Source organism: Epinephelus fuscoguttatus, linkage group LG9 (genome assembly GCF_011397635.1).
Source record: "Epinephelus fuscoguttatus linkage group LG9, E.fuscoguttatus.final_Chr_v1".
Lineage (NCBI taxonomy): Eukaryota > Metazoa > Chordata > Actinopteri > Perciformes > Serranidae > Epinephelus > Epinephelus fuscoguttatus.
In genome coordinates this window covers 42,742,610-42,770,584 of record NC_064760.1, presented here as the reverse complement: position 1 = coordinate 42,770,584, position 27,975 = coordinate 42,742,610, and the positions used below count along the sequence as shown (strand labels likewise).

The window sequence follows — 27,975 nt, the reverse complement described above, 5'->3', positions numbered from 1 at the left end:
CCCCCCTTCCCTGCGGAACTGATCACCCCTCTTTAAACATCCTCCTTTGTTTCTGTGGCTTTAGCCACTATTCTCATAAATTCAACCGCCCTCTCTTCTGGGCTGTTAACAATTCCTCATACATGTCATCTTCCGTTTTTCTGTCTGTGGCATTAATCACCCTTCATACAACAGCGCCGCGCGACATATATTGCGCAACAGAGGCGATTTCTGGCCTCCGCCTCCTCGCACGCTTCTCTAACCAGACCAGACCAGACCAGCCATTCATCCAGCGTTTGCTGAAACTGCAGCATTCCCACAGAAGCCCTCGGAGAGCAGCGATGTTTTCCTGCAGAGCGGCCTGGCAAAGGTGTGGGCCTGTGGCGCGGAGAGCAGCCTACAGGTTGCCCCGGGATGGTGAGTTTCATCAGCCTGGCATTGTAATAAAATACAACCTCAGTTATACGAAGAATTTACTCGTTTTCCCAACCTCCCCGTGCTTAACGTTAAAAGTGACGTGTTCTCTTTGTCATCTATCGCCTCTCCACTTAAATCGGTGGAGTAGTACATTGTGTCCTCGTGTGAATTTCTCTGCATAGCCGCATCAAGCTGGAGAATCTGTGGCTTGGGATGTGAAGGTCAACTCGTTTTTTTTTTGGTTTTTTTTTTGCTGAAGCTGGGCTAAAATGTGTTTGTGGTGCATTCTGGTCTCTCATATTTGAGTGGTGTTATTCATTAGGACACAAGTGTATGTTTCTCCTCATTGAGATGGGGGCATACTCTGAGCCTCTGAGTATTTTCTAATGACACTAAACACACAGTGCCACAGTATTACGCAGGGCAGCAGTCTGCCACATCAGATCTGTTAGTTAATCCGTTGTTTGCCAGCTTGTTTCCATACTTTATATACGACACGTGCTCCGGTTCTTACCAGTGTAACGTGGGCTGAACTATTAACACCAATACAAATGAACGACAGTACAATTTCTCCTCCGTGAAGTTAAGGCCATTGAAAGTATCCTATGATTTTGGCATGTGTACATGTGTGCATGACCTTCACCGGACTGTGTGTAGCGTGGAAACATGGTTGCCGCTGTCAGTCACGTGGTGTACTCGTGTGACAGTGGTCTAATGTAAAGAGTGCAGCTATACGAGCTATACCTTCAGTTGATGCAGGCGGGCGCCACGAACCGGTCGGTGGCCGCAGCTTCTCTCTTCTTCTCTGATAACCTTACATAACTTTGAATGATAAATGGAAACACTGGCAACGGTGGGTGTTGGCACATGGGAGCATATGGGTGCTCTGTAATCACTACCCATCATCACTTGTGCTGCTATGGGTTCTACTTGCACCTTGAATGAACCCGCGATCCGAACCAGTCATCATTCCAGCTAACCACTATAGGTGGCTGTTTGTTAGTGTAGGTGGTGGTTGACAACGAGAAAATCTTAATTTAAGGCAAGCTAAGTAAGTGACAATGTAACTAAATAACAAAAGCTTATTCTCGAACTCTCAACTGTGAAAGCAATAAGTGGACCTTGAGTTTTGCATTCTTTAGCTCATTTTTGGCTACATTTTGCCTCTGAATGGTCAGTTGTAGCAGCCTTTACACTTCCATGGTACATATCTAAAAATCATTTTTCTCCAAAATGCCTGTCCTTCCCAATGTGCAGCCTGCCCCACCTTTATCTGACCTGACTGCTTCAGGCGTCACCTTTTGGCTTCTATGCCCTAACATAAAGTCCATGACTAAAAAAAGACGGTAGCATGACAAGCCTTCCCAGTACGGCTTGTCCTGTGTCTTGCTGCCAGGCACCACTGGGGGCCTCTAAAGAGATTACATCAACATAATGTCCACTATATACCTAAAATCCATTCAGTGATGGGACACATACACAGCCCCTCTCCACTCCAGTGGTCCCACTTAACCAGAAGATTGTATCATGGTCTAATCCTGTGACTTGTTGACCTGCGTCCCCTCCAGTGGTCATGAATTTTCACCACCTTATCCCACTCACTCGTGCCTTACTTGAGCCGATTAGCCAGTATAAATAACAGGGTGACTGGGAGCAGTGTCAGAACCCTGGGACAATGGATTAGTTCCTGAGAATATGAAGACTTTAATACCCTCAACAGTGGACATGTCAAAACTCCATTGGCCCTAACTTCTCCAAAAAAACTACTAACAAACAATAAGATGACGGACATGCCCCCCTAATATTTAGAACACGTGCACCCCCATCCTTTAAAAACAAAAGTAGCAGGGGACTTTTACTTTTTCTCATAGTAAGTTGAGGCCTAGCCAGATTTAAGGATAGAACTTTTTGTTTTGTGTGTGTGTGTGTGTGTGTGTGTGTGTGTGTGTCTTTTTGGACATCCATCATCTCTAAACCAAACAAATTGTGTTAAATTGTGTTCAGCCGCATGTAGTTTGTTGTAAGCATGATTCTTAGGTGTTTGTGGAGGGTTTAAGTGAAAGCTGATGTCAAAAGTATTAGAGGAGTGGACCCTGACAGTGTTTTTCATTGTAGACAAAATGTGCTTGTTTGTATTTTTACAGTATTCCATCAGGGAAGAAAATGCTCCGCTAAACAGGAACAGATGTTTTGCTTAGTCAAACGCTGCAGGAGTAGTTCACCCGAGACTGCAGCAGGGACTTTGCTAAAACTTACTTCGGTATTTAAAGCTCCTTGCAATACGTGTTTGAAACAGGTCAAAACAAAACAAATATCTTCTCTTTCCAAGGGTGTGGCGTAGAATGCGACACCTTGCAGGTGTCAAACAAGCACTGACAGGCATATTTTTGGCAATCTAAATCTATCTATTGTGCTAAATCCAATCAGAGTGGGAGGCATCATGGGCCAGTCGAGCACCTTAGTGTTAAAGGGATTGGTGAGAAAACACTTGGAGAAAGAGCCGAAGCTTAGGGGTTTGTGCAGCACATTATTCCTATCCTGTTGGATCTTTTTAAAGCCACCAGGGTCAATGGCAGTGGGAGCACATAAAGGCAGGGCAGTTGATGTGAATGTAAGGTTGATTGTCCTCTTGAATCATTTGTATTCTTTCACTTTAGTCCTTTCAGAAAATCAGAAAACCTCTAATACATACAAAGGTCAAAGGTAGAAGACCTAATAAGATTAAGGAAAATTTTAATTTACCAAATTGACGGGTGGACGGCACAGTGATGCAGGGGTTAGAATTGTTGCCTCACAGCAAGAGGGTTACTGGTTTGAACCCTGGGGTGGGAGAGCCCTTCTGTGCAGAGTCTGTATGTTCTCTCTGTGTCAGCATAGGTTGTCTCTGGGTACTCCACAGTCCAAAGACATGCAGGCTAGGTTAATTGGTGACTCTCAATTGCGTATGAATGGTTATATGTCTCTTTGTATCAGCCCTGTGATAGTCTGGTGACCTGTCCAGGGTGTACCCTGCCCCTTACCCAGTGTCAGCAGGATAGACACCAGCCCCTCTGTGACCCCTAACAGGATAATAAGCATGAATAAAATATTGACAGGTTTGAGAGCGCTCTAACATGTGACCTTTTAACCCTTTCCAGTTGTGCAGCAGCGACCGATGTCCTCACTTCCTGGTGGGTCTGGGGAGAACATAGTCTACACCCTGCTGTGTGGTGGAGCTTTTGTCGGTGCCGTGTCATACGTAAGTTGTATTGTGTCTATCACTTTGTCATTTCAGTAACTTCGACAAGATACTATGATGATACTAACCTTAAATAAGCTGACAAAGCTAACCTTTTGTTAGCTAGCATCTTTTTTTTTCTTTTCTGTGCAGTTTTTCTGCAGCAAGGTGATGTGATGGAGGTGTCTCAGTCACAAACAACAGTGCCAGCATGCAGCTCTGTACAGCTCACTGTTATTGTTTCTGTTTGTGTATGGAAGCATGTAAGAGACATAAGTATTTGGATTTTAACAGCCACTGAGTACTTCATACTGAGATTTAAACACCACTCAAGTCATAGAATTGAAAATATTACTTTGAAAACCATTTATCTAAATATAAAAATTCAAATGGCAACATTCAGGCTACCCAGGGTAGGATAGGCTGGGTAGCCCAGACGTTGCTATTTGAAATTTTTATGCCCCTGCGCCAGCCATAGCTGTGGCTGGACGCATTATGTTTTAGGGTTGGCTGTCCATTTGTCAGTCCCATTCCCGTGATTTCTCAAGGACACATTGAGAGAATTTCTTCAAATGTGGTACAAATGACTGTTTGAACTTAACGATGAACTGATTAAATTTTGGTGGTCAGAGGTCAAGGTCACTGTGACCTCCTGTCTCATTCTTGTGACCCTGATATCTCAAGAAAGCCTTAAAGCCACCATGTGTAGGAATTTCTCGCATAACGTTGAAACGGTGTATTGAATTCAAACGGATAGCGCACTCTAGTGCCTCACTTTTTCAAATGTGTATTGCAACTATGGTAGCCACTGTGTACCAGCGCTGGCCTGGCTCTCAATGAAAACGCCGAAGGCGGGGTTATTCCCTGGTAGTGTGATATGTCCCTTGCTGGCGGATGTATTTTCAAGATGGCAGATCATTATGAAACCCCCCAAACGAATTACCCGCCCAATGTACAAACAAATCTGAAATTCTCCTTTTACAAGAATAAGTCAGATTATCGGTGGAGGTAATAATTCACCAATGATGACATTTATGAATGCAGACATCGATTTTTGCCAATAAACAACTGAAAACGCTACACAGTGTCCCTTTTAAGCTTTTTTTTTTTCCTCCCAGCTTTTCCACAAACATCCACTTAGACTCAAGAATGAAGTGAATAGGCATAACTCAGAATTCATGAGCTAATTGTGACAAAATCTACAATGTGTAATAAGATAAAATTAAGTGATTGCATTTTATATCCAAAAAGTCAAAGGTGAACTTCACTGTGACATGTTCTCCATAAACTTGAATTTTTGGATCTGACTTGACTGAACAAAATTGAGCAACCTGATTTTATTATTTTTTGAAGTCCTGCAACTTGAATTTCTGGATCGGAATTTGTGAACATCAATAAAAATAATATTGTTAAATTTCAAAGAGGTGAATCCAGAACCAAAATTCAGATACATGGTTTTCAAAGTAAAATACATCAATTCTGTGAAATTAGTGGTGTTAACATTTAAAGATTAAGTATTCAATGGCTGTTAAAATTCAAATACTTACATTTTTTATTTGCGTCCGTGTTTATAATATTCTTCCCTGCAATATTTTGAAACACTGACCAAACAGCACAGAATATGTCAATATCTGCTTGATCATACCTGTTTCTGTTCAAGATTAGCACTGTTAATGAAGCTCTGCTACCTTGGTGAAAAACACATGGTATTTCTTCGTTCACTAAAACAGCATCCTGCCTGTTCATCAGTGGATAGCTTTTATGGTGAACAGCAACAGAATGGGTTTGCATCAGCAGCAGCTTAACACAGCTCCGATACTGTTGAAAGCGATCGGTAAAATCAGGCTGTCTGCAGTCTCACATCAGAGATCGGAGACTGCGGACAGATCACAGGAGTGAGACTAAACTCCAAACCTCAAACATTCAGTCTGAAGCTGCAAAAGAACTGAGAGCTAAACGCAGAGAGACTTTTTGTAACAAAGAATTCTTCCTAGTCCTCGTTCCTCCTGGACTAGTCACATAGCTGTACAGACAGCGAGAAGGACATCACAGGGTGGCAGTACACAGAACCACAGCAAAGCATCACAGCTATCCCCTGCTGGCTTGGCACAATGCAGGTAATGTGGACCAACTCTGGCCCATAGGAAAACCCTACCAGATGTAGAAGGCAGCAGTCCATCACTCAAACCAAACCCTGACTGTCTGAGTCCAACAAATGAGTTAATCATATAAAATTACATAATTTCATTTCAGGAATGAGAAATTAAGAAAATTTTCAGATTTTAGACTCTTTCCTCTCTCCACAGGCATACAACACTGTGACCTCAGACAACGCCCGGTTCAATAATCGTGTGGCACAAATCAATGCCAGACCAAAGACAGAGTGGGTACCTAAACCATGGCCACCTAAGAGTAAGTTTTCCTCACCTGCAACTTGATTTTTTTTTACCTACTGTACCAGACTAAACTACAGGTGATCAGAGACCAAATCATCTCCACTGGCTCCTGGATTGTATTATATGAAGCTAAAAATAGTTCTTGATAAAACTTTACTCACTTGTTTTGTGTATAGGTACAGTTCAGGTTAGTGTTTGGTCTTCTGATAGCTGGTTTTATTTTAGATCTGCCTCCAGGTTAGCAAATTATTTTGATTTTAAGTAACAGGCTTTTTTTTAAAAAATAAATAAATAAATAATAATAATAATTTCTTTAGCCCACAGTGATGGCTGCCTTTGTGGTAGTAAGATGACAAGTTTCCAGCAAGGAATATAATTGCCCGTGTCCAGTCATTGTTCAGTAACTTGGTTAAAATGAAACTTTGTTCTTGTCTGGTTTAAGTGCTCCCTGCAAGCCAGTGACTGTACCTGGCCGAAGAACATTTGGCAGATTGTGAAGGAAAAGATATGTTGGCTTAATGGGCTTGAAGGAACAGGTTGCCCCAAAATCAAAAATACATTTTTTTCCTCTTCCCCGTAGTGCTATTTATGAATCCAGTTTGTTTTGGCACACACACACACACACACACACACACACACACACACACACATACATACATACATACACACACACACGAAGGAAAGACTCCTCTCCCCATCCACACCACTTTCTCCTTAGTGATAGCGTGTGACAAAGCATGTATCTTATCTGCAGGGCTCCACACCGCTACATTTAGTTGCATTTTGCAACCATGGAGCACCACTGCAGCTTGCAAATACCATAAATATATAAAGTGGAGAGCTGTTAGTGTGTTTCCAGCTCACAGTGAATAAATCATCATGCTAACAGTGCAGCAGCTTAACTTTCTGCTAACTGCTAATGTCTGTTGACCGGAAGCTTTAAGTTCAAAGCAAAAACATCAACACTTCCTGATCAAGACTAGCGGGGTGCTTGAAAATAAAAGCACTTGCACTTCTGCTTTGATTTATTTAAACATAACAATACTTCGTTTAACTGTATTATAACAGTATTTTATTTAACTTTAATATGACAGTAGCTACTATATTCAACCTAACTGCAATCGTAATCATTTGCAGAACATTATATATCATGTGTCACCATATAGCCTAAAATATTGCAGTATTATTTTTAAGTCACATTGCCTAGATTGGTGCAAAACAAAAGTGGGACTAGATGGCACCTGGCTCCCATTGCGCAACTTGCCAAAATACAAGACACAACAGCAGTGTCTCTTTCCAGAAATCATGACCTCGTAACTCAGATAATCCGCAGACCTTGTTGTGAGCAGTTTCATGAGGGAACTATTTTCTTTCTACCAAACTACACTACAACGGTATCTCTGCACAGAAGGAAGTGTGCATCTACTGTTAGCTCACCTAGCACCACTGGAAGACGCCATTGATGTTTACATCTTGCGCTGTCACGAGCCTCTTGTCCATTAGTAGATGCACGCCTCCTTCTGCTCAGTGATATAGCTGGCAGGACTAGTTAGGTAGAAAGAAAACAGTTCCTACATGAAACTGCTCACAACCAGGTCTGTGGATTATCTTGAGTCACTGGGTCATTGTTTCTGGAAAGAGACATCACTGCTGAGTTTTTTTTTTTAATGTGTGTTTTGTTTTGTTTTTTGTTTTGTTTTTTGTTTTTTTTTTGCCCTCTGAGCACCACAGGCAGACATTACTATCTAGTCCCATTATATTTGAGAGAAGGCAGACATCTCTTTGGTTAATATCTCCAACACTCGGCAACTCCCACCAAAACAGTCTAGATTAATAAATAGTAGAGTTGGGCAGTATCCAAATTTTGTTACTGTTAAACCTTCCCCACATTTTCCCGGGGTATATGGTATTACCGTGACTAATTAAAAATCACTTTGAAGGGCTCAGAGGGAGTTGCCAGAATGTCGGCTTGTGCCTATACTGTTCAGAAACAGAATAGCAAACATTACATAGGCCTAAGAATACTGAAAAATAACAAGAAAACATGTACAACATTAACAAGTTTTATTAACAAATACGCAAATACCACAGTCAACCAAATAAAACAGAATGAAATAACAACAAATTGTCTGTGGGCTACAGTCCACTTCAGTACAGTAATCAGCACAAATCAGTTAAATCAAAACACAGCCCTATAGCATCCAATACTTATAGGCTTATCAAATAATAAAAAAGTAACAATAAATAACAAAGGCAGTAACGATAATGTGTGCTATACAGCATATCCTGAGATCGCAACGGGTATAGTCTGATGGTTTATTTTTAGATCCTATCAACATAAATCAAATTAAAAGCACAGCTCTACAGCATCCAGTACTAGGGCTCTTCAAATAAGAAGAACAGAACAATAAATAACAAGGCATTATTGAAAATGGGCATATATAATCCTATCCTGAGAACGCAACGGGAAAGACTGTTCATTGGTTTATTTTTAGAGCCTACCTTCAGTTTGAAAAGTTCAGCCTCTCCGAGTCCAAACTTTCCTCAGAACAGGCTACTCTTCATTGAAAATGAAATAAAAACAAAGCATAATGATAACTAGGCTATAGCAGCATCCTATGCTTCAAAACTATTCAAGGTTTTCCGCCAGAAAAAAACAGCATGTTTACTTCTTCCATCTGGAGCACAGCACGTAGTGGATTGACAACTTTGGCTGCAGTGCTGGGTGGTTCGGGCTGCGCTTCTCCCTCCTTCACTCTGATGGCCACTGGACCTGCTGCTGCTTGCAGAAGTTGTGTGTTTATTTTTGTTTTGTTTTTTTTGGCGACCAACTTTTCTTCCCTCTCACGTCCAAGCTGTCATGTGAAGACGTCACATCCAAAAACTTTATCAAATGTCATCTCCCGACAACAGTTAAGGGCAGTTATAAGAGAAACATTAAAGCCTACTGTTAGTTTTAAATTGTAATAGTATTAAATTGAAAACTCAACCACACATACATAGGAGCTGGACAAACACTCATTATTTAGGCATTAAATAAATTATATTTAATATTATATCAGGCCCCTATAGGCCTATATGGGTGGCAGATTTTTTAATGATGGTGATGAAACTGATACCGTTGCTATTTTTAGATACCGTGGGATACCTTATTGTCGTATTATCGCCCACCCCTAATAAATAGCACTGCAGCTAAGAGGAAAAATACAGATTTTTGATTTTATGGTTAACTGTCAAAAACAAAGTGTTCCACACATAAGGTAATCCTACTGCCTGAATGAATGACAGTGAGACAGTTTTACCATCTAATAACCAATATCCCATGTGGAGAACAACACGACTGTCTTGTTCTGCATCATGTACAGTAAGAGGCTTAATGGATCATACTGTGGACAGCTCCTGGTGCTGAAATGAGGGCTAACAGGGGATGAAAGTCAAAACATTTCATTGGACTAAGCAAAACTGTATTGTCTTTAATTGAAACACAAATTGATTTATTTGACCACAAATACAAACAACAACTAAATTGTATTGTTTGATAACAGAAATGAGCATCAGTGCATCTTGAGAAGATAAACAGCACTGTGACCAGTCTTCTTTAGCTCTTGTTTTCTTTATCAGTGTTCTCTCTGTAATTTTTGAGAGTTAATCAAGAAATGCAGACACTGACTGTAGCTGTGCTTAATGTCAGACTGTTGTGTCACAGTGTAAATCTAGGTTTATGACAGGGGCTAAAGGTCTAAGCTGAGTTACCGATAACAATAGGACTTGCACTAAAACAATGTTGAGGATAATTATAATAAGCCCTCATTTATGCCTGCGGCTGCTCTGCCTTACTGTGAGCAAACAGATTGAGTCCACCCCCAAGCAAAGGATTGTGGGACAGTCTCAGATTATCTCCTGCTTATTTCAGCAGTAAGTGAACTTCACTGACACAACACACAAATATAGAGACTGAGCATAGCTGCCCAGCTCAGTCTGCTGGGAGAGAGCCATCCTGTTAGACACACACACACACACACACACACACACACACACACACACACACACACACACACACACACACACACAGAGCCATGTTGCTAGCTGACCTACGTGTGTATTTTTACCACTGCTGCTAAATTGCTTTCAAATCAGTTTAGATGTTTTGAAGCCAATTAGAAGAAATCTGGACTATTGTCAGGGTGCTTTATCAGTTAGGTCTTCTTGGAAATTGTATAATCTGTTTGACTAAATCAATTTGGGATCTGAAAAAATTGTGATGGATATTTTTCTGAAATGTTATAGACCAAACCATTGATATTCAATATAAACTAAGCACAAAAAGTAAGGAAATTTGTGTTTGGTAGGTTATTTCCTTGGAGGATAGAGTTCGGTCCCAGACTGTGGAGATATGGGATTGCCACTGGTTTCAGAATTTCATCTCGATGTCTCTCTGCATTGAGATTGCCTCCAATGATGACAAGCCTCATTTTTCCAATGAGGGAGATGCCGCCCCACACCATCACACTGCCTCCACCAAAAGATGTTACTCTATCGGTGCAGCAAGCAGCAAAGCGTTGTCCACGTCTTCTTCACACTTTGACCATACGATTCAACTGCCATAGGCAGAATCTGAACTCACCGCTGAACATAACGTTCCTCCACATGTTCAGGTTCCAGTGCACGTGTTGCTGACACCAGCGCAAACGGGCCTGACCATGAAGGGCAGTCATGGCAAGCCTCTTTGCAGCCCTATGACACTGGAGATTGGCTGCGTGCAGTCTGTTCCAGATTGTCTGGACAGAGAGCTGTCTGCCATATCGTCCTGCAAACCTTAACTGCAAATCTGTAGAAGACTGCCTACGGTTCCTAAGTGCTGACAGGATGAGGAAACAGTCTTCTTGGGACGCCCACTTCGCGGCCTGACTCTGACATCCCCCGTTATATGGAACTTGGCCTTCAGTTTGCAGATGGTACTTGGGCTCGCTCCAAATAATGCCGCAACTTGGTTTTGCAGAACATCAGCTTGAAGTTGCCCTATTGCACGCGCCCTATCCAGATCAGTCAAAAGTGGCATGCTGATTCTTAGAGCAGACACCAACTGACCACTGTAGCAGGGCCCACCTAACTGATTGTCAGCACCTGGGGGGTACCAGAAGCTCAAAACAAGAGTCAATAGCAACAGCAAGAAAAAGCCGATTGGCGTTGGCAGAGAAGATTTGGCTAATTTTGCATGGGCACAACCCACATACTCAGCTCTGCTGCTCATCCCACAAATGCATGTTCCTTACAAATGTGGCACCATTTAAAAGAGAAATAAACAGGCTTTCCAACGGTATAATATTTATTGCCAAGAAGCATTGTTACAAGAAAAAAATCTACAAATATCCTTACTTTGTGCTTAGGTTATATTCAATAGATAAATCTACAATTGTCAGAAACTGCAACCCTAATTAGACAGGGAATTACAGTTGGCAGAAAACTGCTGCTGCATTGAGTGTGGACATCTTGACCTTGGTTTTGAAAAAAACAAACCAAGGTCCTCTTACAACTATTTTACTTTATTAATTATTTATTTATTTTTGAGTTTTTAACCACAGATGATCGTTATAGCAGATGGAGTTTACTCCATTTTCATGGAGAAGATGAGATGGTGAAAGTGGTGTTACTGAGTGTAGGGTCCTACACTCAGTAACACCACTCAGCCATAATCATTGGCTGAGTACAACCAACTGCTGTAGGGAGCACTTTAACTAGAAAACAGACAAATTTCATTTTGTTATGTCATCTTACTAACAGAATTGATGTTAATTGGTAACAGCTGATAAAACCTGGCTGTGATGGTTGTCATGTTAAGCCATGAAAGCAATGTTCAGCACAGGCTAAAAGGAACCCTGCTGAATGCTTTGGACACTACTCTTTGCTAATGCTAATTACAATTGTAGGTCAGTGCATCCATCCCTTTTACCTACCTCAGTTTCTGAACTCAGCCACATTCACTGATGCATTCAAACAGTAAATGAAAGAAGTGCTGCAACACCAGCAGGCTGAGAAGGACAAAACACAGAAGAGCACTGTAAAGAAACAAAGTAGACTGTGGTAAAGGAACACTGCAGAGTACAGTAAAGAAACAGGTAGAGTGCAGTGAAGAAAGACAGTAGAAAGCAGTAAAGAAACACAATAGAGCAAGAAACAAAACAAAAAAACAACAAACAAAATGATAACATGAGACAGTCTTTACTTTTGAGTACATCTGGAATTCCCTGTTCTAAAGCCCCTCCCCTCCCTGACACAAACTAATTTCCTCTAAACACAAACATCCTCTGATCCAGCACACACGACTCTGTGTATTGTGTTTGAATATGATATCAGTGTTTGTGATCACTGATAGCTGGCTTTTTGTTTGTTCTGGCTGGCGGACTCTTAACTGCCCATGTTCTGTTGTAGATTCATGAGATACGTTAGAGATACTGAATAGAGCAAATATACCAACTGCCAGTGTACTCATACCATCACTGTGTACAGGCACGAATGCATAAGAGATACATCCCCTATAAACTACTTGTGCTTCTGCAGAGTCATGCTCACTGCTGCTATCAAGATGACTTATTTCATGTAGTTTTCTATTACATACAGTAAGAAACAATCCCATTGGGCTGAGTGTTAAATTCCAGTTAGTTCCACAGAATGAATATTAATGATTTCAAAGACTCTTTTGTTCACTATCAAACCACATATCCCAGTTTCACACAAGCATCTTTAAAATATAATCGGCAGAAGTTAACAGAGTGCATTCATGCTCCGCAAAAGATAAATCTTGTGGAATATATGACAAATAAAATCTCCATTTAACTATTAATATTTTTTAAGAAAAAGCACATCTACAAGGGTAAAATGATGTGACCAGCATGTCAAATGCAAACCAATTTATTGAAATGTGTATCAAATATCCTTGTTTTTAAGCTGTAACAGATTGTAAACTTGAACATGTTCCAGAGTCTGTCCAGACACCTCCTTCCTTTTGCTAAACCCTGCATTTTTTTTTTTTTTTTACTGCTCATCTGTTGCCACTGTGGCTGCATCTTGTTTCTGTGTGAAACTTACACTGATGTTTCTGTTTTCTTACAGGCAGGGATGAAGAAGAGGGTAAGTTGTTTCATCACAGATATTAAGCATTCATTATCACCGCCTGAATGCTCACTGAAATGTTGTCCTGAGTTAAGGAAATGTTGGCATGGGCTTGATTGTGCTTTTAATAATTTCACTATCCTGATTCCAACATTAGTTGCACCGAAAGCTCATGATCACACAAATCACTGTATGTTTTTACCACTCATAGTTCCAAAATTACACAGTCGAGAGTGAAAAAGTTAAGGTAGCTACACATAAAATGGGAATGATGTGATTGTAGCAGCAGACAGTCACATCCAACAAAGACAAATGTAGTCTGAAAGATGACAACCTATTTTAAGATTACAGTGCTATATCATGTCAGGTAAAGCTAACAGGGGGAACTGTAAATTCTTACAGCTGCATACTGCCACTGTAGAGATGGGGGTAGTCAGAGCACAGCAGAATATTTAAAAACTTGACTTGTAAGTAACTCTAGTGGGGTCCAAGCAACCGACACAATTAATATGTATCAAAGGGTCACTGACCTGGAGTCAGGAGAACACTGGGGCATCGCTTAATATGGCTCAAACAGTTGTTGTAATGCATGTTTATGCATTCATGGAAAGTCTCAGACAACATAAAAACGTAAGATGAAATTTAAATAAATGCCTCATGGAACCTGATTGAAATGAAGTAAGAAGAAATCTGGAACATCAAAAAAGCAAGGGTGTATGAACAAATGTTTTACCTGTCTATGCAGACCTCTCTTCTGTAGTGGAATTAACATCATAGTATGCACGCATACTCTTATTGTGATGGCCCACCAGCAGAAGGAGACATAAAATACAATACTGTTCAGTGTATGCTATATTCATTAATTGTGCTAAACACGAAAAAGCATGTTGGCCAATACCGATGATTTACGAATATTATCAGCATGTTGGTCAATCCATTTTAAAGCCAATATCAATTGATACCGATGACATGCCAATATTATATATACCTACTTGAAAAGGTTGGCGTTATATTTGTGCGTGTCCTTGTGGGCTTTTTATTTGAGACATGCATGACTACTCAGCCTTGCAAACAGTTTGCGGGTTGCTTTGTGTACAACATAACCATGAAAACACACAGAGCTGATCGTAAATGGACAGGACGCCGTGTGTTGTAAACTGTGGAAAAACCCCCAGTCGAGATGTATATTTTTAATGTGCTGTAAACATCAACAAAGAAAGGAAAGTCCAAACAAAATATACTGTTTTCATGACCCGCATCAAATTCAGAATATTGTCATTTGGAATGATAGTGGAATATTAATGGGCATGTAAACATACACAAAGATACTACACTACTCTCATCCCATTTTAGAATTTGTGCCGAGGGCTGAAATCTATACTAGTACACCATTAGTGTCAAAATCTAATTGGCAGATTGCAGTGAAAATTGCTTCCTGCTCTCCAGAGAATAACGTGCTTCCATCTTGGACAAAAGTGTTCCTGTAGTGACACCCTCAGGACAATACAGAGGGTGATTAGGGTAAAAACAAAACCTCCTTCCAATTTTTCAGCAGGTTGTCTGAAGATATTTCACAAATGCCAAACAAATATCGCAATTTATTGTAATTGTAAAATGACCTAAAAACTTCCACTTCATTTTAAAAGTATAGGATTTTCATCTACATCAGTGCTAACTGTGCTGCAAACTTAAGAGCTCCCCTAAAGCTGATATTATATATGACTCAGATTGCCCTATTTGACTTTCCTCAATCAAAAAGTGTGCATTTGACACACACTGAATGGTTAATATTTGGCTCGGATAGATCACACAAAATACAGGGACAATAATGGATTCTACTGATGGTGAACTCGTTTTTTTTTTTTATATAACAAAAGAACAGCAAAGCAGGGTTAGTAGAAGAGTTAAAACAAAAAGAAAATAAGGAGGAAACTCCTTTTCCACCAATATTGCATGGGTTCTGTTCTGGTTTCCACACCTAATTTTGAACTGCTCGGAGCATTCTGAATCCAAAAAATTGTAAAGAGCAGGTTTTTTTTTTTTTACCTAATGTGTAAACCATGACAACATCAGTAGATGTGTCATATTCTACAGGTTGGAAAGAGGATGGAGTCTCGTGTAAACATCTTATTAATCGTTGGGTCCGTGCTGTTAAATGAGAACAAATATTTCTAATAACAGAACAAAGGCTCTCAGATAATTAATGTGATAGTTTTGTTAATACTGTTTACTTCTGATCCTTTTATTAATTGTTCTGCCCAAAACTGACGGACAGTCAGGCTTGTTTGCTAGATAGCACCAAGGTTCCAAGAAACCTGAACAGAACCAGTTCAAGAACCAGAGCTAATTTGGTGGAAAATGGGTATGAATTGTCTTAAACTTCACAACATCAACTGGGAGGTTCTGTGATTTGTTAAGAAGCAGAATACATGTAACAATTACACATACATGTAAATGGTGCAGGGGATTGCCCCTGAGACACATATTGCGCATCACAATCATTTACAGCATCCTGAGTAGCTAAGCTTTGGCTGTAGCCATATTTGTAATTCATCCTACCCTGAAGTTGTACATTTTATCTCCAACTTCAGAGGAGTAATTTCTAGTTTGGAAACATGTATTGGCTGCACTTGTCTTCCTATCTGACCTGAGTCTTGCCTCTGAATTTTATCTTCCTTGCCAAAAGGCTTTAGTCACCAAACCAGTCCCCTCCTTTGATCCCACTCAATCCCTCTTTTCTCTCACTCTTGTGTTCTTTATTCCTGTTGTGGGGAAGGGCTTTAGATAAATAAGGTCTTGTGTTTTCTTCCAAACTTGAGTCAATTTGAAGACATCTCTGCTCCAAGTGAGACAAACTGTCATATGTGCTAATGACAAAAGCTTCTTCTCAGAGCACTCACCATCGACATCACCAGTGCATCTTTAAAGCAGCCCATACCCATTTTTTTGCCATTTCACATACCAAGCTTCTGTGGGTGGTTTTTAGACTGACAATGACTTTGGTGTGTAAATTAAATCTGGCTTTAAAAAAAAAAAATTAGACCTCTTCTTCCCATTTCTCTAACTCTTTGTGTCTTTACTCTTTTCAGTGTAATGGTAAAGCTAAGGTCCTCTGTGGCCGCATGGATATTCGTCCTAGAACTGGACTCTTTGGATCTGAACAGGAAAACAAAATCCCTCTCCTCCTTCCTCCCTTCCTGTACTGCTAAGAAAGAGAGTGCTCTACTCAGCTTTAAACCTCGGGACAGTTCTGTGGAGGATATTGATTCTGTGCTCCTTTCTTCAGTTTTTGCCTCTTGCTGCTAAATGTTAATGTGTAACTGTGAAGAGGATAAATGGACTTGACAGAAGTATCCAAAACCACTTGACAGATTTATTTTTTTTTTTATCAGTGGACTATATCTTAGTTTGAATGTTAAAAGATTACTTTGTTTTTGTGGGACATTAGCCAGTTGATTAACATAACTATTGAGCAAAGCTATCCATGCTACCACATTAGCATGCACTGTTGTGAGTGATGGTATTCCATTAGCACCATCTCAGGGGCTGTTTGAGCTGATGTAGCCAGGTTTACATTTAGCACTATTCCAGGTGAACATACAGTGTATGTATCTGCTGGTCAGTGATATATATTTACCTCATTTGCAGTCTCAATGGCCACTTAAAAAATAATTCATATATATTATTCTTCAGTGAGACTTAATATTTGTAAAGCTTTCACAGTTAACCGCAACTCCAAAGGTGCATTATGATAAAAACTGAGTTTGAAATGTTAAATCCACTAGCTGTGGATGCTAAAGTTGATGCTTTTCAGAAACCTAATAATACAATCAGCACCTCAGATAACTTCCTTTTTTGGATTCTTCATCAATTTTTAATGGCTCTGCTAACTATGGCACAGTGTTTTAAAATCAAATGTAACAAAGAAGGTTTTGAATTTGCTACAGCTCAAACTTTTTGCTTCCCCATAGCAATGGGAGCTGAGACGCAAAAACATTTCTCGGAATCAAACTTGAAACAGTTGAAACTGATGGCCTTTACCTCAACTTGTGGTCGGTATTGTTTCATTTTACAGGGGTCTAAAGTGTTTTTAGGGTTCAAGAACATTGGAGGTAACGTTAGCAGAAACCTTTGAAATGGAAAATTACAGTGGGGAAAAATACTTCTGGAAACAGCAGAAGTACAAATGTGCTAGCTGGCTATTATCACTCCCAATAGTTAATGCTCAAGTGTTGAGCACTAGAGTTAAAGTTAAAGTTGACTCCTGGGCCAGTCTCCCACAACTTGGTGTATATGTGTTAATCGTTACTGTAGAGCAAATGGTGGAGGGATGTCTCAAAGATTAAAGACGCACAACCTACCTGGCTGTCTCACTGTCAGACTTACTTTCAGAGTTCCAGATAATACATAGCTTGTTAACTGGATGGTAAGAACCAAAATTCAACTTCACCCCCTCTACCCCACACCCTTAACCCACCCCTCTACCTCCCTTCCTTCCCCTCTCTTCTCTGGTCTGTCATGATCCTTCCTGTCTTTGAGTTTGCATGCAGTTTATGTGATGATGGTGTTGCCTTTAGTATTCACTGAAGTATTAAGTTTAGAAGTAGTACATCTGGATCAGCCTGCTGGGAAAATACGATCAGCTGTCAGTAGCTATGTTTCCATCCAACTGTCCACCTGTCTCATTTTCCCAAAGCTGTTACACACAGTGCAAGTTCAGGAAAGTGGCACTGCTGCATTATTTTACATTAAAAACAGCGAAGGCCTCGGCAACAACTGCTCGCTGTCTGAAAGTACCTGACATTTGACAAATCTGAGCAGATCGGCACATTTGTTATCTACATTGTAGAGTTGTCACTTTAAAAAAAATAAAAAAGTTTGAATGAATTAGAACAAACTAATAACTGTATCTGCAAGTTGCTCCGGTGCTCCATAGTTGCAAAACGTGACTACATAGTCGTGGTCTGGGGCCCTGCAGATACAAAGACACATGCTTCTTCTGCTCATGCTATCGTTAATCTCAGTAAGTTAAACTGTTGGCGTGGCGCCATTTAACATGAGTGTAGTCACTGAGTTGGAAACAAACCAACTGCTCTCCAGTTCATATATTAATGATTATTGCAAGTTGCACTGGTGCTCCATGGTCACAAAATGTGACTAAATAGTCATGGTCTGGAGCCCTGCAGATTCAAACACGTGCTTTGCCTGTTGACACACTATTGTGCATCAGTGTGTGACGCTTTGTTTGTGAGTCTCTCTCTCTTGCTGCTGGACTGCAGTTCAATTTCAGTTGTCATATGTCATCAAAGGGGTGGAATGTGACATGGAAGTATGTCCCAAAGCGAGACTGTCATGAAAAAAAAATTAGTGTAGTCATCTTGCAGATGATTTCTCAGAACACTCAGTATGGAGTGTGCCTCTGGGAAAACGTCCATTTTGAGGGCCTTGTAGCCCAAACGCTTTGCCCTGCCCCTCTGTCCCAACAAGAATCAATACGCCCTACCCCTAGACGGGAATGAGCAAAATGTTGGGCTAAGGGCTAAATAGTAGGGGCACGGGGCTTATTGGGGTTGAGCCTTAGAGGGTGAATTTTCACCTTGTAACAATTACTCAATCCTAAAGATCAAAAACTATGCTGTTTTTTTTCTTGCAGACTGTAAATTGAATGATTTTTTTAATTTAATAAGATAATGACTGGTCAAATATTTGTTCCCACATTAAAATGAAATTTGAATTTGTAATAAAAAGTGACAGCTACTACAACAGTAGTAGTACAACAGGTATTATAAAACATTTTATCAAATTTTCTCTGTGTGTGTGTGTGTGGTTTAAAGGCCCAGACACACCAAACAGACATCAAACAAGTAGTGGCGACGTAAGCCGACTGTTGTGTCACCTCATGTCGCCCGTGTCTCGGCCAAAAAGTGTCACCTGAACGTACCACAAAGACTACTGCCAACCAGCACATTCTGTGAGACGAAAAACTCTCCACACCAGCAGGCGGCGGTAGTCTGAAGTCGACATTCAAAAAGAAAAAACGGAAGAGTGACAGGATGGTAGTTGGCCACTAACAACATACCACATGTAAGAACAAAGGATATGAACAATAATACAAACAATTACAGACATTTCCCGCTAAAGAGCTCAATACCTAATAAGTTTATTTTGATCTTAGGCCATTTTGACTTGAGGTGTCTTGTTAGCTCTCTGCAGTGCAGTTTCTCATGAGCTTTCAAACAGTGTGATTTCACTTACAGACGGGCTCCACTGGCTTCAACGCCAATTCATCACGCTGAATAGGCCGAATACAGCAGACAAGGGCCAAATAGTTCCAATGGTGCTGGACACACCGCAAACACGAGGGCAACGGATGCTTGATGTGTCGGGGCTCTGGCACAGTTTGAATGGAAACCCAGCTACAGATAATATATAAAAAATATTGTTTAATGCGGTTTTTAATCAAAACACACATTTAAAGAGTGATGTTTTGCTTGGTTTATGCTCTTAAATGAAGCATTTCCAAACTGCATGTGTCTGTAGAGAACACACAGTGGCTGCACCAATGGTTAATATTGATTAGGACGGGTTGCTGACTGCTGGCTGCTCACTGTTAGCCCCGTGAATCAAACCAATGCTCTGGCTGATCCACTCCTTCTGGTTCTTGTGTTCTAGCAGGAGAGGAGGAGGAAGAAGTGGCAGCTGAGGAAGCCAGTGGAGAGGCTGAGGTTGGCGAAGAGGAGGCTGGGGAAGTTGCTAATGGCGAGGCTGAGACTGTAGAGGAGGCAGTCGCAGAGGCAGTCGCTGAGGCCGCTGAGGTTGTTGCTGAGGTGGCAGAGGGCATTGCCGAGGCTGCGCACGAAGTGGAGACAGTTGCAGAAGAAGTGGCTCAAGCGGCCAAAGCTGTTGAGGAGGCTGCTGAGGCTGTTGCAGAACCGGCCGCTGTCGCTGCTGAGGAACCCGAAAGCAACGGTACGACCTCTTCACCTGAGGACGAGGCAGCTGCCTCTGAGGCCTGAGGTGTCACACTTTCACTACAGGGAGGCGCACACACACTTCCTATCTAACTATCCTTAAACCACTTTAATTAAAGAGCCGCTGACAGCAGGTCCTTTTCTTCCCTCACAACACTGGGATCAATAAAACTGGTAACTTACAGTCACTGTCTAGATCCACTAGAGGTTAGCTGCTTCTCCTCAGGTGCTGGGGTTCACCTCTTATTCAGCACTCTTATCTTCCTGACAATGTATAGTTTCTCTTTTATTTATTGGAGTGGGTTGAGAGGGTTATTAATGTGTGAACTGAGCGTTTCTTTATGTAAGGGTGACTTAAGATTTTTTTGTTTCGGTGTGCAGCATAGATCAGTGTGAGATGTCTATATTTGTTCAGATTATTATGGGAGCTAGAGATATCAAAGCCAGCAAAGAGATCTCCTCAGCAGGCTCCTCTTGATTTACAGCTGCACACCAGAGTGAGACATTTCCAAAGTGTCAGTTAGGTCTCTCATATGCAGTTATGAGTGAAATAAATGTGATCACTCTGAGTAACATTCATAAAGATTGGCCTTATTTCACACAGTTAACATGACTAAAAACCAGCTAATCCCTGTGAGAATACCACAGGCTTTATATCAGGTTCAACAAACCACACACAAGGAAGTAAGCGTGGAACAAGCAGGAACACCCCTTAAATACTGTGATAACATTGCTATATTTTTGTTATGAAGTCCCTAATGGAATTTTACGAGATTTGATCAAAAGCTGTATTTCATTGAAACCTCTGTAATGTTGTACTACTTCATTCAGGTATCACAGAGCAGGTTGTTTATTCTTAAACTATCAAACAGTTGTGTTTATTCTACAGCAAGATGAGATGGCTCTGTACTAATTGTGTAACCGCTGCAGTGTTTTCTTTTCCTTAAGTGTAATGTGAAACTCATAAGAACTCATCAGGTCAACAAGTGATTCAACCCATATGTGATCATATTTTTATTTTGCTTATAACTGGATAATGAGCACTGTGAACATTTTACAGTAATTCATCAAGTCATACAATAAAACCTTTATGAAGCCGGAAAGGTTTACTGCCGTCTTTAATTTGTCTGACTTGGTCTTTTTACGTACGTTAAGTAAGGACATTTCTAGCTATTCATTCCAGTTTAGTAATCAAATTTTTAAATTCCCATCATAAATGTTATAATTTTCTATAAATTATTTAAATTGTCCTCTCATACTGAATGCAAGTCTTCAGTGAACCTAAACTCAAGCCTGCTCTTTTCTTTTGAGGTGAGCATTTTAATCAGCCTGATTAAATGCTCACAGTAACGTGGAAATGCATTTCAAATACTTTAAATTTTCTTCTCACTGCTCTCTGCACCCAATTCTTCTTTGCTACACTGTCAGAAATGCACTGGGACTTCTTTGTTCATCGAGATACAACCCTTACTTTTTGCATGGTTTTCACTTTAAGGCCAAAACACAACAGATGTGAACAGCGCACGTCAAAAAATACCCCCATTATTTTCAGTGTATAACCCCACACTGGCAGTGGCTAGACATGCGTCAGTGCTCCTGGATGGACGGTCCTGCGGCACTTCACACCACTGTCCTATTCCCACCCCTGTCACCGGGAATTAAATGCATTTTTCCCCCACTCACTCTCTTCTTGTACATACCGGCTCCCTTAGCAGCTCTAGATACAGCGTAGTATCACAATATTTTTGTGTGGCAATTAGGGATCCTCGGATCAGGCATCGACACCGATCACGTTATTTTTACAAAATCTGAATCGGTAATAAAAGATTGGAGGAATGAAATCAACAAAAATGGCCAGGTTTTTCATCTGTGTTGTTCATTGTTGCCTCCGCTTTCCAATGTATTGTAACAGCGAGCGTCCTGGGTTCACCTAACTGAGTGCAGCTAATGAGCAATAAACGGACAGGAGTCGAGACAAAAGGTTCAGCGGCCACCGCAACTCTCTGCATTCCGAGCAACACAGCCACACCTAACGGCGGAACTTCGCCTACCACAGCCCTACAGCAACTCTGGAGGGACCATTTGTTTACAATTCAGAATTTGTTTACATTTTGTGCTGCTGAACCACCAATAAGCTCTTTGGATATTATTAAAATAAAAAACAAACCTTATGGGACAACTTGGATGCATTCTTTTTTGCATTCACAAAGTATCGGATTGGACTCGGTATCGGTTTCAAAATAAAGGACTTTGTAACAGATTGGATGAAAAAAAAATGTGATTGGGACATCCCTAGTGGCAATATCGGATCGCCACAGTGCCATTTATCGATTTTTTTTTTTTTTTTTTTAAATGTAAATTATTAATATTATAAATACAAATTAAACTTTAGACAGCCTACTTGAGTAAAGGTCAGTTGCTTTTCAGTCTACTACATGCATTTTGCTGCAACTGCAAGTGAGATGAACAGACTGAAAACTATCGCAGTGTGTTTTATCGCAATACTTGGCATATCGCAAGACATTTAAAATCGCAATAATATTGTATCGTGATTGAAGTATAGTGACAATATGGTATCATGGAGCCTCTGGTGATTCCCACCCATAGTGTTAGGGGTAGCACTGCACGCGTCAGGTTGTACTGCAGCGGTGGCAGTGCGTTTTCACCTTTAAGAATTTATGTGCAAGATGAGCAGCGGTATGTTTCAAGTTCTGTATTGTCATACGCACAGCAGTTACAGAGAAGCAGTCATTTGCAACAGAAATCTCAGGCTCCCTCTGATGAATCTCAGTAACAAACATGTAATGTTAAAAGTCGCCAGTCTTTTCACAGATGCCGTTTATCAACACTACTGCATTTTTTGGTCAATTAGTAACAAGAAATTGCGGTACTAAAATGTATAGTTTGTTCACCAGAGACGACTGGTGATTTCTATAACATGTCCAGACCAATAGATGCTGTATCCTTGACAATACACCCTTAATCAAATATAACAGATCTTACTCAAAAATGGTATGTGCTGATGTAGAAACTGCACTGCAACTGTCCTCAGATTTACTTATTTCTTGCAGAGAATTTCCAAGAGTTTAAAGCAGCGTGTCCAAACTCCACCCAAGTTGCCAGTTATTAATGGGTGTGCTGTTCTGCTTTTGTCTATGTAGAATTAATGTTGGCAGCTGTGTATTTTTCCTATTATGTGGAGAATCTTCACTGGTTTGTGGCTCTACATCTATGCCCGTAATGACTTGCACCGCTTTACTGTAACGCCTCTGTTTCTCTTCAACTTCTTCCACTGCTGGGGGTTGACATGACACCTGCATGTAGTCACAATCAACCAGATAGATTTGCTGCCACTAGATTCTCTATCCCTAAAACTGTCTCACAAATGCTATCTTTGGCTACCTACCGCACGTTGTGTGAGCTAAATGTGGAAAAATATAACTTGGGCATCAGTGATGTTTGGATGGCTGGATTTTGTGTTTCAGTGGCCCTGGCAGCTGCCTCTGCCGTAGAGGTACCAAAAATAACTGAAGTCAGTGAAGAATTGGCACCCACTGTTGAAGACATCAAAGAGTCTGTGGCACCAGTAGAGGCACAGCCTGTTGAAGACATTGCACCAGTTGAGGAGGCCCCTGCACCCACAGAAGAGGCCCCTGCACCTGTGGAGGAGGCTGTTGCACCAGTAGTAGAAGCCCCTGCACCAGCTGAAGTTACACCAGCAGAAGAATCTACTGCTCCAGCAGATGAGGCAGCTGCACCTGTGGAGGTTGCACCAGTGGAAGAGGCCCCTGCACCAGTAGAAGAGGCCCCTGCACCAGTGGAGGTTGCACCAGTAGAAGAGGCTGCTGCACCAGCAGAAGACACCCCTGCACCAGTGGAGATTGCACCAGTAGAAGAGGCCCCTGCACCAGTGGAGGCTGCACCAGCAGAAGAGGCCCCGGCACCAGTGGAGGCTGCACCAGCAGAAGAGGCCCCTGCACCAGTGGAGGCTGCACCAGCAGAAGAGGCCCCGGCACCAGTGGAGGCTGCACCAGTAGAAGAGGCCCCTGCACCAGTGGAGGCTGCACCAGCAGAAGAGGCCCCGGCACCAGTGGAGGCTGCACCAGTAGAAGAGGCCCCTGCACCAGTGGAGGCTGCACCAGTAGAAGAGGCCCCGGCACCAGTGGAGGTTGCACCAGTAGAAGAGGCCCCTGCACCAGTGGAGGCTGCACCCGTTGTTGAGGAAGCCCCTGCACCAGTAGATGCTGCGTCCGTGGTAGAAGAGGCCCCAGTAGAAGTTGCAGCAGCCCCTGTTACAGAAGCAGCGAGTCCTGTGGTGAAAGAAGGAGCTGCAGGCTCTGCGGAGAACCCAGAAGGTCCCAAGAGAGAGTACATTGTTGTGGTTCTGGAAGGAACACCTGAAGTTGAAAAACGGCCCAAGGTGCTGGGAGTGGGATCCATGACCGGTAGACTCATCCCAGCCCCAGATGATGATGATACCCCTGCTTCTGAGGTACCACTTAACTTTGTTTTTAGACTGTTCTTAGGTTGATTAAAGACTTCATGGTGGGATGTTGATCAGTATAGAAGTAACAGGACTAGATTCCTCATGTCTCAGTCTCAGTTGTACAGTGTAACAGTGTTTTCAGAAAGGGTCATAAAGACCCATTTTATAATCAGAATGCTTTAGCATAGCATAGATATGTAATGAAATGAAATTTTGACCCCTGCTCTCAATCAGTGTGGGCTTTTAAAAATCATTCTAACATGGATTTTTAAACTCTGCTACTCAGGGTAAACGGCGTCTTCTTAGGATGCAAATGCAGTAGTTCCATGTAAGGTACTGAGTCTTTAATTATTTCTACCATGATAGAGTAGGCTGTGGACATGACACACTTCTCACCCTTCATATCCACATTGCTATACTACAGGCTCAGATACTCTTATGGGATGTACAGTTTTTTTTTAATGTATTCATATTAGACACAGACAGTGTACAATACTATTGACTTGTGTTTCTGTCCTCCATCACAGTGAACAGCTCTTGAAAGATGACTTCAGTCCTGCAGAAGAAGAGGATGTGCCTTTACCCAACACTTTTCCTTCCTCCCTTTACCTGTAAAACTGCAAGGGACTAATATGTAGTTCCAGTGTAAAGATACAAATACAGCACCATGTTTAGATTAATGCCTGCTTTATGGAACTGTCATCCCAACATATTGGCAGTGCCCATTATTGTGACACTCCACACTGACTTTCATGTCTTGACTCTCTTGTCCTAGATGAGCCCAGTCAGTAGTTGAACACATCTCTGGTTTATCTGTTAGTATCCCCAGTAACAGTTCTTCGTTAACTTCAAAGAATTGCAACCTGTTTACTGCTGAGGACAAAACTGAGCCATTCACTCACCCTTTTTCTTACTGTTACACAGTTTACTGCCTCAAATCACTCCAGTGGAATATTTGATACACCTCACAATGTCCTGTTGAAGAGGGAATGCTGGTATTTTTTAACCTGGACCCTATATTCCCATTTTTTGTGTCTTAAGTGACCAATGAGAACAGCAATTTTGAAAGTGGTCCAGTATTGAGAGACTGCTGCAGGCTACAATGCAACTACTTGTTGCAGGAGTCAGTTTATGCTCACTGTAAGTGCTTTTTTGCCACTGACAGGATCAGTTTGTTATCAGTGTCTGACAACAGTATGGAAAGGACTCTACAAAGAAATTAAATGTTTTTCTGTAGCTTTTGCTTTCTGCAGTCTGTTTTGTGTCCAAGTCTCAATCTGAAATCTCATGAGGTGACTCGTGCAGGAAGAAAACAGTGGAAATGCAAGTGAGGGTTGGAGAGAGGAGTGCCGGTAATGGTGTGTTGTGATGGGGTACAGAAAAAGGATCTCACTCTTATCTAAAAGTTTTAATGTCACAACTAAATAATTACCTGATTTCCACAATATGAAAAAATTCAAGAGATTTCAGAACGATACCTTTTGTAAAGAACAGACAAACGTTTAATTTCTCTGTAGGGTCCTTTCCGTAATGTTGTCAGACACACAGCCTGTCAGTGGCAAAACCAAACACCTTGACTGTTTTGCCACTGCCGGCTGCAGCTCTCTCTCTCAATACAGCACCATTTTTAAAAGTTGTTGTTCCTGCGTGTCACTTGGGCACAAACAAGAGAAAATAGGCTCCAGGTTGAAAAATACCAGTGTTCCCCTTTTAACCCAGTCTCTCCCCAGTTACTTAGAGTGTGAAGCCAAGTGTTATCTTTTAAAGAAGCAAGGGGTGTTTTTATCCACCAGCATTCTTTACAGTACCTTACCTCAGGTTTCTCCTCTGCTTCTCTTTGTGTGACGATGAACAGCTGGAAACACGTGCTGTGGTTTCTTTTTTTTTGAAGGAACACTCTGTGCACAGACTTAACAGCCCATATGCAGCAGCCACCTTGCTACCTCACTGTTCTTGTGTTTTCAGTCTTTAAAAGGACACTCCAGACCTCCTCTTGATGCAGTCACAGTGTTACAGTTCCTAAGCCAACAGCACAGTTGCTAAGCCACTGACTTCAGTAAGCACATTATTTTTCAGAAGCTGTAATTTGATCACTTTAACTTATCCTGTACAATGAAATAAGGCAAACATATGTGGATTTCCCTTGACTTTTCTTCCTTTTTAAAGGGTCATTTAACACTGAAACAGCAGGAAGCTGCTGCTGCTGCACCGCTCTCATTCGGTTTCAACTCTAAAGCATGTTTCACTTCTGGCCACACCTCAGTTGATGTCACAGCAGGTCTTTTGCCCTCAACAGCTGTTGGAAAACCCCAGTTGTGACATCATTGATTGGGCTGTGGCCAGACTGGAAACAAACTTTAAAAGTTGTGACCCATGGAGAGCAGCGCAGCAGGTGTGTTCGTCTTTGTAGTCAGTGTTGAGTTACCTTTTTGGGTGAGTTTGTTCCCCCAGGTTTGCAGACAATCTCATTATGTAGCGAATGTACAAACTGATAGGGACATCTGCCTGATATGAAGTTACAATCTCTTTTAAACTTTAATATAACTGAATATGAATCGTGCAAAAGTCCTTCTTGTATCCTTTTTATTCACATCTCCTTATTCATTGATAAACTAATAGACTGATGAGTGTAGCTCAGCGTCATGGGAGAAACAGTTGTGAGTGAGTTGAATAAGAGAAGGGATAAGAAGCATGTTCTTTTGCTCTTTGCTTTTGTGTCCTTTTGGAGGAGCTTTTCTTGCCTTGTTCTAGCACTCTGATCTGTATGGATGTGTGATTTAAAGGCTTGCAGGAAGTCTGAACAGTGGTGATACTGATGTGCTAATGTTTGAAGTAAAGTCTCCAGTGTGAAATGCTTTGACAGCTCTGCTATAGTCCTCTCTTTCCCGATTCCCCCTCAGATTTTCACGTCTCTACTGTTTAACTTCTGGATTTGTTAGCTTTGTGTACAGTGTTTTGAATAGATCAGAGATCACTGAGGAAAGAATTGAACTCGTCTGTTGGTATGTATTTAAAAATGGATGTGTCCTTGATGGTCGTAGGCAGGTTTCTATAATAGGACATGAAAGGATACCTTTGACTTGGTAAAGGACAGAAACTGTGACTGTTTCACACATTACTGTTTTTCTTGTTTTTTCAAAATAAAGAGGGATTCAACATGATTTTTGTGTTGTTTTTTTAAACTAATTTTTCTCAAAACTTGACTGCGTGACCTAAAGCTGCAGTAGGTTTTTTTTATTTTTTATTCCCCCCCCCACAACACAACAATGAACTGATTAGAATCTGGTGGTTAAAGGTCAAGGTCAGTGTGACCTTGCATCTGACTTATTCTCATGAACACAATATCTCAAGAACAGCTTAAGGGAATTTCTTTAAATTTGACACAAGGGTCCACTTGGA

General features: G+C 41.2%; 1 protein-coding gene across 4 annotated transcripts; it reads left to right on the top strand.

Moving 5' to 3' along the window:
• The first annotated feature begins 153 nt into the window (after nucleotides 1-153).
• Nucleotides 154-27,737, top strand: mgarpa (mitochondria localized glutamic acid rich protein a). 4 transcript variants are annotated; one of them, XM_049586267.1, is made up of 8 exons: nucleotides 154-396; nucleotides 3,534-3,634; nucleotides 5,920-6,025; nucleotides 13,120-13,137; nucleotides 19,792-20,088; nucleotides 23,576-24,582; nucleotides 24,863-24,909; nucleotides 25,104-27,737. In XM_049586267.1, exons 1-7 carry the CDS (start codon nucleotides 321-323, stop codon nucleotides 24,896-24,898), a joined length of 1,641 nt encoding a protein of 546 aa, XP_049442224.1. In that variant the 5' UTR covers nucleotides 154-320; the 3' UTR covers nucleotides 24,899-24,909; nucleotides 25,104-27,737. The 4 variants fall into 4 exon arrangements, with proteins under 4 accessions (XP_049442224.1, XP_049442226.1, XP_049442225.1 ...); XM_049586268.1 differs by having other exon boundaries at nucleotides 155-396; nucleotides 19,795-20,088; XM_049586269.1 differs by lacking the exon at nucleotides 24,863-24,909.
• The last annotated feature ends 238 nt before the right edge of the window (nucleotides 27,738-27,975 follow it).

Excerpts from the sequence above, each read along its gene's own strand:
- mgarpa (XM_049586267.1), top strand. The coding sequence starts at position 321 with ATGTTTTCCTGCAGAGCGGCCTGGCAAAGGTGTGGGCCTGTGGCGCGG. Across the intron at positions 397-3,533 it reads CTACAGGTTGCCCCGGGATG|TTGTGCAGCAGCGACCGATG; the intron begins GTGAGTTTCATC and ends AACCCTTTCCAG. Across the intron at positions 20,089-23,575 it reads TGAGGAACCCGAAAGCAACG|TGGCCCTGGCAGCTGCCTCT; the intron begins GTACGACCTCTT and ends TTTGTGTTTCAG.